Source organism: Diabrotica virgifera, chromosome 8 (genome assembly GCF_917563875.1).
Source record: "Diabrotica virgifera virgifera chromosome 8, PGI_DIABVI_V3a".
Lineage (NCBI taxonomy): Eukaryota > Metazoa > Arthropoda > Insecta > Coleoptera > Chrysomelidae > Diabrotica > Diabrotica virgifera.
This window is the reverse complement of record NC_065450.1, coordinates 127,557,030-127,574,171: the sequence shown is the minus strand read 5'-3', so window position 1 is coordinate 127,574,171 and position 17,142 is coordinate 127,557,030. Positions and strand designations below refer to the sequence as shown.

The following is a 17,142-nucleotide window of genomic DNA, read 5'->3' as shown; positions in this document are numbered from 1 at the left end:
TACAATAAAAACCTGGTCTGACTCTAATTTACTCTCGTTTAACGTAGATAAAACAGTAGCATTGTCTTATAAAGGAGTCCTTCAACCCTTACCTCTTAATAACAGCCAGATCAGTACCGTTGATTCTGTGAAATTTCTTGGTATTTTTTTAGACAGCAACCTTAAATGGTCCCACCATATCGATTTGTTAAGGAAGAAACTATCCTCAGCTTGCTATGCTATAAGATCTGTTTCGAATGAACTCAATTTAGCATATTCCAAAATAACATATTTTTCTTTGTTCGAGTCACATCTTCGTTATGGACTTCCTTTTTGGGGTTCTGGTACAGCTGCCCAATTCGATGTTATTTTCAAATTACAAAAAAGAGCAATTAGATATTTGTTTGGCCTCAGAAGAACAACACATTGCAGAAGTTACTTCAAAGATCACAGAATTTTAACCCTTCCATCTTTGTATATTTTAGAAACTGTTGGCTTAATTCGTAAACATCTACATGTCTTTCCACCAAGACCTCATCATGACTACTTCACGAGAAATTCTACGTTTGACGTCTATATGCCGACCCCGTTCTCTGAGTTAGTAAAGAAATCTATATTATATTCCGCAAAAAAACTTTACAACCATCTCCCTCTACAACTTAAATCTGCAGCATCTTTCCCCAAATTCCGTAAACTGACAAAAGCCTACCTATCTGAAAGACCATATTATTCAGTAGAAGATTTTCTTAATCAATAACTAAGAAATTACAGTACCCTTTGCACAAGTAGTATTTTTATTATCATTTTTTTTGTCTATATTTGGGTGTCATATGTAGCAGCTTAACTTTTAAACTTATTAATTACTAGGTAGACTATGCATTTGCAATTTACTTAAATTTTGCAATTGACTACTTCTGTTTAACTTCATTATTATTGTTATTATTGTAAATATATTGACGATTTATGTAATTTTAGTAAATTGGATTGTTATTGTTTTGTTGTCTTGACTTTTTATAAGCTTTGTCGATAAAATTGTACAATTTTTATGACAATAAAGCATATTTCTATTCTATTCTATTCTAATAACGTAAGAATTTACGCTGAACTTGTTCGATTTTATTAATGTGACAATTATATTGAGGTGACCAAACACATGATGCATAATCTAAATGTGGTCTAACCAAAGAACAATAAAGGAGTTTTAAAGACGACCAGTCGTAAAGTCATAGCTACATCTTTTAACAAAGCCAAACATCTATTAATGTGTAGGTTGAAATTCAAGTTAGTGTCAAGAATAACACCCAGATCTATAACTGAGTCAACTAATTGTAACCTAGTGTCCCGTATATAGTAAAAATTATTCTCAAAGTTTCTTGGTCGAGTAAAAGTTATAGCATGGCATTTGTTTGCATTTAAGTCCATACCATTAAGTGAGCACCATTCCACAAGACCATTAAGATCTGATTGCAAATTGTAGAGATCCAAATCAGAGGCAATTATGTGAAATAATTTAAAGTCATCAGCAAATAGAAGAAATTGAGCAAAATTGAAACTTTTATTTATGTCATTTATAAATAAATTAAAAAGGATAGGTCCTAAGTGGGAGCCTTGAGGTACCCCCGATTTAACTATAATTTCATTAGAGAAATAATTCTTAATACGAACTATCTGCCTTCTATCTACGAGTAATAGATAATTTCGAATCCAACTAAGCAGAGGATCAGAGAAACCTAACTGTTCGATCTTATGTAACAATAACGTATGGTTGACCCTATCGAATGCCTTGGAAAAATCTGTATAAATCGTATCTACCTGTTGTTTGCTTTCCAATGCTTCATTTAAGAAGGAGGTATAATTTAACAAGTTCATTTCAGTTGATCTCCCCACAACAAAACCATACTGTTGTTCAATGATTACATTTTGTATAGTAGGCTTAATTTTGTCACATATTAAACTCTCGAACAGTTTAGGTATAGTATTAAGGATACTAATAGGTCTGTAGCTTTGAACCCTGCTTCTATCGCCATTGTTGAATATCGGTGATATAAAATTAACTTTCCAAACGGGAGGGAATTCACTCGTTTGTAATGATTTTTGAAAAATAAAGAATAAGGGACGAGCAAGATTAAAACTACAGTATTTCAGTAGCTTGGGTGGGATTCCATCAGGCCCTGGACCCTTATGTATGTTTAGCTGGGATAATTTGGCATATACCTCTGAAATAAATAAGTCACAACCAGTAATGTTGAAACTAGTGTTAGCCCTTGCACTATTTGGAATAGGACATTCGTCCTCACTATACACTGCAGCAAAGTACTGAGCAAACATCTTGGTTATGGTAGGACCATCGGAACTGGATTATGGTTTAAAGTGTTCGGAATGCTATTATTGTTCCTTTTAGAATTTACGAACCTCCAGAAGCATTAGGCAAAGAGAAACCATCTCTCTTAAACTATTTACCGCTTTGTTACAGAGTGCTATGAGAAACAATAATTGGGAAAATATTGGAGTCAACATAAATGGGGAGTTCCTGAAAAACTTAAGGTTTGTAGACGACATAGTTCCTATTGCAGACCAGGTAGATCATACCTTGCAACTTCTTTAAAACATTCAGCGCTCTTGTACACGAGTTGACATTAAATTTAACTTTTCAAAAACATCAACTTTTTATTGGCCTACCTTGTACTGGCAAAAAACATCTCAACTAATGGCACGCAAATTGAACAAGTATAGACCTATAAACATTTGGTCCATGAGATTAAATTAGGAAGAGACTATCAAATAACCGAGTTATACAGGAGAATATGACTGGCATGAGCGACTTACGGAAAACTGAGGGAAGCCTTTAGATCAGATATTCCCATGTGCTTGAAAAGGAAGGTCTTTCTAACGTATGGAGCAGAAACATTGATCCTTACCAGAAAACTAATCAATAAATTACAAGTGGCTCAGAGAGCAATGGAGAGGTCAATGGTGAATATATCCCTCAGAGATAGAGTTTCAAATAAAATAGTTAGGAGAAAAACTGTTGTTACGGACGCAGTTAAAAGAATTACAACCCTGAAATGGAACTGGGCGGGACATGTTGCGAGATTGAAAGATGAAAGATGCATCAAAAAAATTTTAGAATGGAGACCTAGACACGATGCTTATCGTAATTGAGGACGTCTTCCAACAAGGTAGTCGGACGATATCAAGCGCATCCAGCACAACTGGATTCAGGGTGCTCAAGATCGGATGCAATTCCGTACCTCAGAACAAAAGTGTATTAAGTCACAAAATGTAAATTTTACAGGAGAGCGAAAATAAAAAATATTTTTAGTGTTTTGTAACAATTTCCATTTAATACATTAAATTTTATTTAGCAAATTCTTATAAATGTGAATAATGATCATTGTTCTTTTTACCACTAAAAAGAAAATTTTTTGAAAATTACTGTTTTTGGAAAAAAATGGACTTAACACATTTTCGCTCTGAAAAATAAATTTTTGACTGTGACTTAATATTAGTTTTGCTACCTATCCTATGACAAATACGGAGCTCTATTACGAAAAATATCCTATTTTACAAAATTAAGGAAATAGTATGGTATAGTTAGACCCAAACCCAGACATCCAAAGTGAAAGTTATCCTCCAACACCAAATTGTTCTATATGGTCCACATAATGTTCAGAAAAAAGTCACACCATTTTGAGCGTCGGGTTTGGGGGGGAGCGGGGGAGAAATCTGCAAATTCGTAGTTTTTTACGTTTTTCGTCAATATTTCTAAAACTAAGCGGTTTAGCATGAACAACCCCCTACACAAAATTGTTCTACATTAAATTTGAAATAAAAAAGGCCCTATGCACAACCCTTCTAAAATTAACGTTTCCAAAGTTACGGAGGAAGTATAGTATAATTGGTGATTAATTATTTATATGGGAAATAAGCCACAATTAAAGTGAAAAAAATAATTTTATTAACGTTTCGACGCCCAAATCGGGTGCCGTTGTCAAAATACAAAATATTACTGAGTAATATTTTGAATTTTGACAACGGCACCCGATTTGGGCGTCGAAACGTTAATCAAATTATTTTTTTCACTTTAATTGTGGCTTATTTCCCATATAAATAATTAATCATAAAAATGCCACAAGGAAATAGCTTCAGAACAACAGTATAATTGGTCCAAAAAAAGCCTAACCCAGACATCCAAAGTAAAAGTTTTCCTTCAACACCAAATTGTTCTATGTGGTCCACATATTGTTCAGTAAAAAGTTACACCATTTTGAGCGTCCGGTTTGGGGGGAGATGGGGGAGAAGTCGGTAAATTAGTATTTTTTTTAAGTTTTTCGTCAATATTTCTAAAACTGTGCTTTAGCGTAAGGAATGTTCTATAGAAAAATGTTCTACATGAAATTTAAAACAAACAAGTTCCTATACATAATTGTCATAAAATCAATGGTTCCAGAGTTACGGATGGTGAAAAGTGGAGGTTTTCTGTACTTTTTATATTTACCGATTTCTCCCCCCTCTCCCCCCCAAACCCGACGCTCAAAATGGTGCGACTTTTTTCTGAACATTATATGGACCATATACAACAATTTGGTGTTAGCGAGTAACTTTCACTTTGGATGTCTGGGTTTTGGTATAGTTATATCATAAATACTGCCCAAAAAATATAAAAAATATCGAAAACCTCGACTTTTCACCCTCCGTAACTCTGGAACCGTTGATTTTATAACAATTACGTATAAAACATTTTTTGTTTTAAATTTCATGTAGAACATTTTTGTCTATAACATTGTTTACGCTAAAGCAGAGTTTTAGAAATATTGACGAAAAACGTAAAAAAACTACTAATTTACCGGCTTCTCTCCCATCTCCCTCCCAAACCGGACGCTCAAAATGGTGTAACTTTTTACTGAACAATATGTGGACCATATAGAACATTTTGGTGTTGGAGGAAAACTTTTACTTTGGATGTTTGGGTTAGGCCTTTTTTTGGACCAGTTATACTATACCACCTCCGTAAGTTTGGAACCATTCATTTTAGAAAGATTATCCCGTAGGGCCTTTTTTATTTCAAATTTAATGTAGAACAATATTGTATAGAAGGTTGTTCATGCTAAACCGCATAGTTTTAGAAATATTGGCGAAAAACTTAAAAAACTACGAATTTACCGATTTCTCCCCCCTCTCCCCCCAAACCCGACGCTCAAAATGGCGTGACTTTTTTCTGGACATTGTGTGGACCATACAGAACAATTTGGTGTTGAAGGATAACTTTCACTTTGGATGTCTGGGTTATGCCATCTTTTGGATCAACTATACTATACTAAAATGCTTAGCTATAAAGAACTAAAAATTTTATACGAACGTATTTGTAACAAAACCATTAATACGAGTACTAAAAAAACGACTTAAAAAGTCGAATTAAAAAAGAGAAATGGTTGTAACGCAACTGTATTTTTATTAACTAAAAAAATTAACAATAACTTTTTGAAGTACTTACATAAAATAGTTATTTATGAAACAGTTCGTGAAGTATGCTTTTTGCGAACGCACGCGATTTTTAGAACACGAGCGACAACGGAGCGAGTGCTATACATCGCGTAAGTTCGCAAAAAGTACTTCACGCACAGTTTTATACAATATATTATCTACGATAAACAAATAAAAAAATTGTAAATTTTCGTCACTGGAATTCATTTCTATTCTACAATTTTTAGAACTTTGACATTTAAAAATCCTAACTAATTTCAAACCACAAAACTGCAAAAATTTTGTTGTAAGTCATTGTTCATATTGTCATCACCATGACAACGCGAAAGTTAAGGATATTTGATTATATGAATGTGTTCCAAAAACCCATTGAAAGTGTGCGAAAAAGTAAATCCCATTTAAAATACATTGTTACTTCACGCACACTTTAAACCCTTCACGCACTGCTATCTATAATGACAGTTTTCACAAACTAAAAACTTATACATAATATGACATAGAGTAGATAAAAATAATTAAAAACTTAACAAATGCAGGGCTACTGCCGCTATATCAGTAATATGAATTGTGTCTTTATGGAACCCACTGGAACCCACGGGTATTGTGTCTCCTGGGTGGAACCCACTTTAGCAGAAGATCATTGAATTTTTTAGTACTTATCGGATTTAAGGTATCTCTCAACGAAATCAGAGAATCTTCTACAGATTGATGATGTCTTCTACCAATTCTTTGGTTAAGTCTACACTTTTAAATTCCAAATCGAAGTCTATTTTAACCCTGGAAGCTCACACTTGGGTGTGAGATACCCATCGCGACACTTAACTGCATGTAGCTTGCGCAGCTGCATTTCAATAGTAATGCTGCTTTATGTAAATTCAGTATCTAGTCTGCCAAGGACGGATGTGTAGTTGCGGTCTCATTTGAGCAATATTTCCAATCACGGGAATTTATTGAATACAGGCTAGGGTATGTAGCACCCATGTGTGAGGTTTGCGATCAAGTGTGCGTTCAAGTTAATGACCTAACAACACAACATCCCACAAATTTAGTAAAGAAAACTAGGTGTTATTTCTGCAAAGGCAAAGATGGAAAAGCTAAGCATGCATGCTCGGCTTGCTATAAAGCATAATGCATGAAGCATAGAGCCACACTGTCTTATGAGTGTAGTTACTAAAATGAGTGAAACTGAAATACCTGGCTAAGTATGAATATGAGTTCTATAATCAAAAGGTGTTATATTTTAGTTAGAAATACCATTTTGTTGTTAAATTAAATTAAAATATTTTGAATTATGTTTCCGGTTTTTTAGAGAATGTTTTTTAATTATTTTTAGGTATTTTTAATATTTTGTTCTTTTGTGTTACTACAATTAAGAGAGAGAAAATAAAATGATTGATTTAATTATTCGTATGTATTCAATAGTGATTAGAGAGTCTCTGGAAATAATAAAATATTTACTTTTTTTTTTTTATTTCTTCACAAAAAATCATTGGGTATCTGACACCCATGTGTGAGGTTTATGTAAAAAAAAATAGGTGTGATCTTCCAGGGTTAAAGTACAGAATCCCAGGATTTTCTTGTCTGAATTCTGAATTACATACATACTGTTTGTGAAATTAATTTTTTTTCATTATTCTCAGTTTTATTTTTATTTTGAAACGGCGAATCGTAAGAATTGCACAGTTTATTAAAGTCTTTAAGATTAAAAATTGCCATTTCATACACTTTAAAATATTTGTTTTTTCCCAAAATATTAGCCAACCGTAACCAATTTAATCACTATGGAGTAGATAATAATTTGAAAACTAGGGCATTTTTTAGCCTCTCGTTCTACAACTGAGTGTATACTGTCCACCTCCATGTGCGTATGCCCTCGCAAAAGGAATTTGTGAGTGATTTCTTTTATATGTGGACAGTGCCGGATTTAGGGTGCTTGCGGCCCTAGGCCAAATTACCCCGAGCGGCCCCCGATAACTCCAAGATTATATAATTAAAGCATAAAACACATTTCATATTAATACATATCGTTTGTTTTAATTTTACTTTTTAAAATTGGTACAACATACAGAGCATAACATAAATGAATAGAAATCCCACTAATGTTCTATTTGAATACGGTGGATAAATAGGTTGAAATGTTGTATTCACTAATTAAATAATCTTGGTTTACAAATTTGGCTAAAACCCCAAAACAGCTCTACCAACAATTTCTATATTTTTATAAAAAATATATAATTCAAAAAGTTAGCAAACAGCTATTTGAAAAATTATTAATATTGTTAAAATTAAATAACATTTGTTTCATTCGGGGGGAAAAGTACAGGTGACAACAAAAGACTAAAAAAAGCCGAGTTGAAAATTGAAAATACATTATAAGTAAAAGTACAAGCAAAATAATATGAACTGTATAGTAAGGTAATAGGATAAGGTACTGAAAAATAAAAATATTAAGGATACAACAAATAAACTTCTAGATCGGTCAATTCTAACATTATTCTTTTATACTGAAAAATGTCAATGTCACGTTCTTAATTTGGATAAAGTTGGATTAGTGATTAACATTGACACTCACTCCACTCCATACTCACAATAAATCTCATATCTAAACTCTTAAACACTATAGTTTTTTTGGCTGCAAAATTTTTAATCAAATCGTTAAAGTCCAAGGCTTAAAAAAGCTCAACGTTTGAAACAAAACTCAGTAGACAATCTAGAATTTTCGTCAGAATTCGAGTTCCTCAAGTAGTTTTTGATTCTTTTCAACACGCTAAGTGATCTTTCTCCAGATGCATTATGTCATCATGCATAGTAGAATGCCCAAAGCCGTATCCATATTCGAAAATAATGTTAACTGTTTTTCACGAATGAGTTTCAGATACTCCAAAAGTGTATTCCTCGGAGGATTGGTAAATTGGTAATCTTGTTATCATGAGGTTCTCTTTCTTCCATCAAATATACTTTCAACAAAGCCTTTGAACTGTACCGACACACTCGTCTCCAAAGTCACCGTCTATGTCGATTCGATACTTTTTAGCCAAAATAGAAGCTCTTCCTCTGATTTCTTCATTGGAAATTGACGATAAGCTGTATAAAGATCCAAGTTTTTCATTAAGGCTGAAATAAACTTCGGATCTTTCCTTCAATTCTGAATAAAGCCTGTCAATTACAACATTGAATGTATTAATCTTTAAGTCTTCTTTGCCATTAAAGTGGGGTTCAGTAGATTCTTCTTCTTTGTTCTCCAAGGAGAGCTTTTTTTTAGGGCGTCTTGTTTTTTCAAGAATATAGGTTTCATTTTTAGTAAAATATCGTACCACATGTTTAGTAGAATAGCATTCTCTAATTTTAAAAATTATTTACTGATTCCATTAGTTTCAGCTCGGCTCACATTTGTTTCCCCTGTATCGACCGATATTTTTTTAATTGCATCGTAGTAGCTCCAGTAGTTAAGCAAAATAGCTTTTACAGTATGCCATTTGGCGTGCACCTTGTAACGTTTACTCTTATTGGAAGGAGTTTCTTATCGTTATTGCTATTTTTGACAATGTTGTGACAATTTTTTACCAAAAAAGTTTTTTTTACAAAACGCTGCGGCCCCCTTTTGCTTGCGGCCCTAGGCCGCGGCCTAGTCGGCCTAGTGGTAAATCCGGCACTGTATGTGGATATCTCAAAAGTAGATAAAACTAGCACATAATAATTTGTAAGTTCCGGTTTTGAGATGAGCAATTATTGGTCCAAATAACAATGGAAGTTGTGCTTTGAGGTAATGAGTGAATGTATTGGACCAAGCACGACGCCATTTCGTTTCCACCTCAACCAGCAATTGAATCATCCCACATTAGACAGTTCGCCTGTTTTTCCGTTGAATCATAAATTGTATAATTAAAACACCAGAGTTTTAGACTGTAAAATCTTTGAGGATCAGTTAGCTTTGGGCAAGTAAGACATTTTTGTAAATTTATCATTAAAACTTTTTGTCCAGGGCTATTGATGGACATCTCCTTGTCTATTTATTTCAATTTGTACCATCACTGGTACTGTTTCTCACTCAGCTTCAGACGTTGACAGTCTTAGATTGACTAGAAATTCATCACATTTATCACAAGTGTCTTTTGAAGGAACAGCTAATGATAAATTAAATTCTGTATTAAAAATGTGATTGTAAAGTAAAGTAGTACATATACCGATAAGTGTCTACACACTTGTTTCGGTTACATAATAATATAAATAGGTATAATTTATAATCTATAAAACTATGTATAAAGCCATTGTAAAGCCATTCTTTGTCTACCTTGTCCGAAGGATTGTTTTTCACATCTCATTCTTCCTTAAACATCCTAAACATTGTAGAAATATTTTAGTGACCTCCTAAATATTTGATCGCCGTCCTTCTTCGACTATCCTGTGATTCTTGACATGGATAGGCCATTATATGCTCATGAATCCTATCCTTTACCTCATTCTTTACTTTATTTTTAGACGGCTGCTTTCCTCTTTTGTCACATTATAAAACTATACTTGTTTTTATTTTTTCAAGTGAACATCTAACAATAGATTGAGAAATATCTAGAGTCTCATTTCTTCGACGTTAAAAAATATTTCCAGTTACAATGGCCATTGTGCTAGCTTGAGCACCTCTCCGTTCTCTTATTATTTTGATACACGTTTTTCAAGATAAGAACATAAAAACTGTCTTTTTGGATCTATGGTTGTCTCATGATTCCAAAATTGTCGGTGAATTTGTGCTCTCTGAGGCACGAACTTGCCAAATTTTAAAAGATTGTGGACTTAATGCTTTGCCTGAATTGCATTATGTGGGACATAATACTTTTTGTTGGACATAATATGGTTTGCCCTGGGAAATTGGATTTCCCATTTTGGATTTAATACATTTGAAGTGCAGAAGATACTGTTTTGCTCTAAGCGAAGTGTTGACTTAATACTGTTCATACAAGACTATTTTGGCCAATTTCAGTCGAAACAGCGAATAAGAAACACCAGTGAATAGAGCGGGAAATTTTAAGCCCAGTGAGCTAAAAAAGTAGAAAACTGAAATTTTGGACTTAATACAGTTTTGCTCTGAGGTACGGAATTGAATTATTTACGGGAGGCTTATCTTCAGCAGTGGACTCAAAATGGTTAATAATGATGATACAGTATATTTAGAGCGGAAGAGATTAAATAAAAGGAGGCGATTAGTATGTTCTGTGACAGAAATATTCAAACGAAAATTAAATTTTAAGTAACTAAACTGAAAAAACAAAGAATCTATTTTGCAGAAGTGAAAAATTTATAGGATGTGTAGAGTAACAAAAAAAATTGTTGAGTATGAATGACCCAAGATAGAAACTTATGGAAAAATTAAAATATTATTATGAAAATTAAATAATAGAAATCTAGTAAATCGAGGGTGAGTAATTAAGTAGAACTCAGGCAACACTGTCATATAATTTAGTGCAGCATTTAACTTAACATTTTTATTAGTTAGTTTGAGTTTTAAGCCTACCTTTACATCTGATCTTGAAGGATAACTAAAATGCACATCTTCAAATGTTACTTCCAAAGCGGCATCATTTATTACAATTCCACTGTTTGCAAATTTTCTGATAACAGGTTTGCTATCTAATACGAAAAATATTTTTTGTGCTGCCCCTTTGGCTGTTCCAAAAGTCTCCAGTAGTGGAGCTCCTAATCCAAAATTCCAAGTAGCTATTAACGTTGAAAAGAACACCTAAAATTTATAAAGCTACTTAGAAACAGTTAAATCATATCCAAAGTTATTCTACAAGTACTTAAGTATTAAAATGTTAAATATGTTACCGCTATCTACCGTGTTTAAAAACTAAGAATAGACCAGGGCATTTAGCACAAAATAAAACAATTTTTAAATACAGTACCTAGAGATGAACAAAATCCCTTTCGTTAAAATACCTTGGGCACCAGTTGGTTTAGGGGTTGGTTCTGATAGCGTATTCGTATTCAGCGACCCCAAGAACTGCCTAGAAATCTGTTTACATACATTTAAGGCTGAAAACTATTGAAACGCCAGAAGATGAGGTTCCTTAGCAGTGACCTTTGGCACCAGGTGCTCTGGAAGTTGGTTTTGATGGCGTAGTCGTGTTCTGCTCAAAAATCTCCGAGTAACAAAATCTGGCCCTTAATATGCTTATTTTGGCATATCTATGCAGTTTGGATGCATTTTATGCACTTTAAAATGCAATTATGCATTTCCACCCATTTTTATATATGAGACTTTTTCCTGTCATCATCCTGAACATAATGCAAAAAGTTGCAATTCTCTAGGTGCTGTATTTAAAAATCGATTTATTCCTGTGTTTTTAGTGCTAAATGCCCTGGTCTAGAAACGTAGATAGTTATAACGGTTGATTTACACCAAAAAGAATACCAAAATTCTCATCATATTTATCTTTTTCCACTGTCAAAATATATCCCAAAACAGTAGATATCTACAGAAAACTAGTAAAATATTTGCGAGAAGAAGGAATAGTTCACCACACCTATCAACTAAAAGAGGAACGTGCCTACCGAGTAGTTATTAGAGGACTCCATCATTCTGTAAAAGTTAATGATATAAAACAGGAATTACAATCCAAGGGACACAAAGTTAGAAATATAGTCAACGTCACACACATAGTAAGTAAAGCACCTCTACCCTTATTCTTTGTAGACTTGGAACCTCAAAATAATAATAAGGAAATATTTGATATACAATATTTACACCACACAAGAATAACGGTTGAGCCTCCTAGACCTAAGAATGGAATAGTTCAGTGTATGAGATGCCAGAGGTACTGACATTCAAAAACATACTGCACAAAACCATTCAACTGTGTAAGATGTGGGCGTGGACATGACTCAAAAACCTGCCAGAAGCCACGTAACACTCCCGCTACTTGTGCTTTATGTAATGGAGGCCATCCAGCCAATTTTAAGGGCTGTTCTGTATACCGAGATTTAATTAACAAGAAAACCAACAATACGGGTCCACCTCAAATCCACCAACAAAGTCAAGAAACAGTACACCAAACGACAACCATTAATACTACATTCCAAAATCATCATCCGAACATAAAGCCGACTTATTCTGCCATATTACAAAATAATCCCAACAGGCAGTCAACACACAATGAGAACGAAAATCTAACAGACGTCTTGAGCAGCTTCCTTAACTAATTCAGAGACATGTTCAACCAGCTACTTAATCAGAACAGCATGATCTTAACAATGCTCACAACTGTTATTAACAAGATTGCACACTAATGGCTCATACACTTATCATAGCAACTTGGAACTCAAACGGACTTGCAAATCATATACAAGAGATTATTGTTTTTCTGAAAATGCACAAGATTGATATACTTTTGATTTCTGAAAGTTACAGCACTGACATAACTGTAGTCAAAATACCCAATTATGTAACATATTATGCCAATCATCCCGATGGTGGAGCTCATGCAGGATCTGCTGTAATTATTAAAAACTCTATTAAACATTATGAACTGCAGCCATATATTACAAACAAAATACAAAGTGCAAGAGTAAAGATACAAAGCACAGCATGGCATATTACCATAGCTTCACTATACAGTCCCCTTCGACATATGATCTCCTCAACTGAAGAATATAATAAACTTTTTGATTCTCTAGGCTCCCATTACATAATTGCTGGAGATTGGAATGCAAAACACACTACCTACTACCTGGGGTTCAAGACTTATTACAACCAAAGGAAAACATCTCCTGGAAACAGTTCAACAAAAAAATCTTAACTATTTATCAACTGGCGAACCAACTTATTGGCCCACTGATAGAAATAAAATTCCAGACCTATTAGATTTTGCTATAATCAAAAGTATACCAATCCATCGATGTAATATTAAATCAAGCTTTGACCTTAGCTCCGATCATAGTCCCATCATCATCAATGTGAGTAGTGAAATTCTGCAAAAAGGTTCCCCTCCTAGACTGTGTTCTAAACGAACTGACTGGCTAGAATTTTAAGAAATCGTAAACACCAACCTAAGTCTCAACGTAAGGCTAAAAACAGAAGACGAAATTGAGACAGCAGTTCACGATTTCACAAATCTGATGCAAAACGCGGCCTGGAAAGCAACACCTGTACATCATAAGAGAAAGACAGATGATGTTCCCAGATATATTAAGGAGTTGATAACCGAGAAGCGTAGGGCACGCAGAATCTGGCAGCACACAAGAAACCCAGCGGACAAAACCAATCTCAATAGACTGACTCACAGACTACATTCAGCACTTCAAGAATCCATAAATACATCTTTTGAATATTTCATCAAAAACCTGACTCCCAGTGATCACTCATTGTGGAGAGCGACCCAAAAAATAAAAAGACCCGTCATAACAGCTTCTCCATTAAGACAGAACGATATATAATGCATGGGCTAGATCAAATGAGGAAAAAGCAAGAGTTTTTGTAGAACACCTTGAAAAAGTGTTTGCACCAGTAGATTTATTCGAAGATAAAGAAATAAATGGCTATTTAGATGCTCCCTGTCAACTATCACCACCTACTAGATCAATTACTTCATCAGAAATTATGGAAGAGATAAAGAAAATCAACTCCCATAAAGCTCCAGGTTATGATCTAATAGTGGGAGAAATTCTCAAACATTTATTAAGAAGAGCTATCGTCTTTCTCACTACTTTATACAACCGAATTCTTCATCTTTTCTACTATCCAACGCAATGGAAATTTGCTAAAATTATCATGATCGCCAAACCTGGAAAGCCACCAATAGAAGCTGCCTCTTACATACCTATAAGCCTGCTGCCTATACTTTCTAAAATATTTGAGCGACTACTGCAAACTAGAATAAATAGTATAACCTCCATAAATAATCTAATACCAAATCATCAATTTGGCTTTAGGGAAAAACACACCACAACTCAGCAATGCCATAGGATAGTAAATTTAATCAGAGACGGTTTAGAAAACAAGAACATTTGCACTGCAGCATTTCTAGATATTCAGCAAGCCTTTGATAAGGTTTGGCACCAAGGTCTGTTATACAAACTAAAAACAAACATGCCGAGTCAGATTTACTTACTTCTAAAATCATACCTTTCCGACAGACAGTTCGATGTCAAAATGGAAAAAGATAACATAAGCTACCAACTCATAAGGGCAGGAGTACCCCAAGGCAGTGTTTTGGGACAATTTTTGTACTTATTATACACTGCTGATATACCAACTACCAACGAAACAACTATCGCCACGTTTGCCGATGATACAGCAATAATTGCGCTTGGCCATTATCCAGTAGTGGCCTCTAACAAGCTACAAACACATTTAGATCGATTACAAAACTGGCTCCAAAAATGGAAAATCAAAGTAAACCACGAAAAATCGGCTCACATAACATTTACGAACAGACATGTAAATTGTCCACATGTTACAATAAACCACCAAGTTATACCAGTGAAGACCGAAGTCAAATATTTAGGTATTCACCTTGATCAGAAACTAACATGGAAAGCGCACATTAAAGCTAAAAAACAACAACTCCAAATAAAAACCAGACAATGAATTGGCTTCTTGGTAGAAGATCACAATTATCCATAGAAAACAAACTGGCAATATACAAAATAATACTAAAACCTATATGGACCTACGGGATTGAACTATGGGGATGTACGAAACCATCAAACACCAAAATTCTGCAGACATACCAATCAAAAAACTTTAAGAATCATTGCAAATGCACCCTGGTATATTTCAAACCAAACATTACATGAGGACTTAAAAATACCATTCATAAAGAACGTAATAGGACTGCATGCGACCAAACATAGAAAAAGAAGTATCAATCACAACAACGAGCTGATTTCCACGCTTTCCAATCCTTTATTACCAGTTCGGAGACTCAAGAGACAGTGGCCAGAAGACTTGTGTGAGTGACATTTGTGTTAGTGAATACAGTGGTGAATAAGGTGAACCGGCACTGGCCGGCAACACCTACAAAACATTACATAATTTATCAGTTTTACTTAATACTCCTTTGTATAGAGTAGATTGTAAATTTGCAAGTTTTCAAATAAAAAAAAATATATTTATCTTTTTCACTTAGATGTGCTTTCGTGTTATTCCTATCACAATTGCAAGTATTAAATTCAATGATCGATAGTTAGGATTCATCTGTTTTATTTAGGGTCATTCCTTTGATCCATATGTGATTACCTACGGGTACTACCAGGGTTCTATACAGTCTTATACGAGTTTTTTTAAACAGGCGCTTGTTAGCTAAGTACTTTGATAGACCATGATAGAACCGGTTTGCAATTATGATTCGCTTTTTTATTTCCCCTGTTGTGTTACTATTTGGGCTAACCGATGTCCCTAGGTATATGAACTCTTTAACCGCTTCGAAGTTTTGGTCATTGACAATTAGATTAGCACCAACATTTTCAGCTGTTGTATTTGTGGTAGTCGCCATGGATTTGGTTTTATTTTGATTTATATGGAATCGCATTCGTTTTGCTGCTGCTACTAGCTCGGTTAGGATTTCCGTGGTTCACGCCCTGATTTTTGTAGTCCACGAAGTCAGCATATGCTATAAACAGAGCATATTTTACTTCAAATCGGGCCTGAGGCACGACACAATTTTCGGGCCGCTAAATATAATTTAATAATAATAATAACTTTTTTAAATGTGTTAATTATTTAATAAAAATATAGTTAATAGAAATATAGTTATATTTAAAGAAGCGTTGCATAATTTGGAATGGGGTGTGAAAGTTAATGGAATTCTGATAAATACATTCAGATATGCAGACGATACAGTTATTTTAAGTGATGATATGAATGGATTATAATGCCTTTTAAATACCATACAGGCACAGACACAGTGAAAAGAGAGTTTGGCCTAAACATAAACTGTTCAAAAACAAAATACATGGTATTTAGCCGTCTGGCCCATCATGATTCACGGTTATATGTTGATGGTCATATAATTCAAAGAGTACCCAGTTTTAAATACCTTGGTTGCCTTATTACTGAACAGCTAAATCCAGATAAACAGATAAAATGTATAATCAAGATAGCCCGTACGACATTTTTAAAAATACAACTTCGAAAGCGAATGATTACATGTTACATTTGGTCAGTCCTCTTGTATGATGTCGAAGAATGTAAATTAAAAATGTCCACCATTAATCGTTTGGAGGCCATTGAAATGTGGCTGCACAGCCGTACACTGAAAATACCATGGACCGCTATGCTGACAAATGTGTCAGTCCTTATGAGAGCAAATGCTGCCCGCGAGCTGCTTGATAACATCAAATATAGAAAGATGGCCTATTTTGGACACGTAGTAAGGGGAGATTGATATGATAAAGAATATCAGGAAGTGGACAGGACTAAAGAAAGAAAGGACAGGAATAAAGAAGTGGACAGAAAAATAGCTCGAGACAGAGACAGTTTCGCCATGTTAATTGCCAACGTCAAGGGGACTTGATAGGGCACGTTAAGAAGAAGATAGTTGCACCAGAAATTTAAATTTTTATTAAAAATAAATCAAATTTATTTTTACGAAATTAAACATTGTTTAATTATAACTATTCTTGTTATCATTTATCATTCCCTGTTCGTAAAATGAAAGAATTTTGGATATTTAGTTTGTTGTTGAA

At 34.2% G+C, this 17,142-nt stretch overlaps 1 protein-coding gene across 2 annotated transcripts in view; it reads right to left on the bottom strand.

Moving 5' to 3' along the window:
• The window catches only part of LOC126890005 (ATP-dependent translocase ABCB1-like), a 225,884-nt gene that overhangs the window by 127,247 nt on the left and 81,495 nt on the right, over nucleotides 1–17,142 (bottom strand). For both annotated transcript variants that reach the window (XM_050658806.1, XM_050658805.1), the window contains exon 7: nucleotides 10,970–11,194. In XM_050658806.1, coding sequence (XP_050514763.1) covers nucleotides 10,970–11,194 — 225 coding nt within the window. The remainder of the gene's footprint in view (nucleotides 1–10,969; nucleotides 11,195–17,142) is intronic.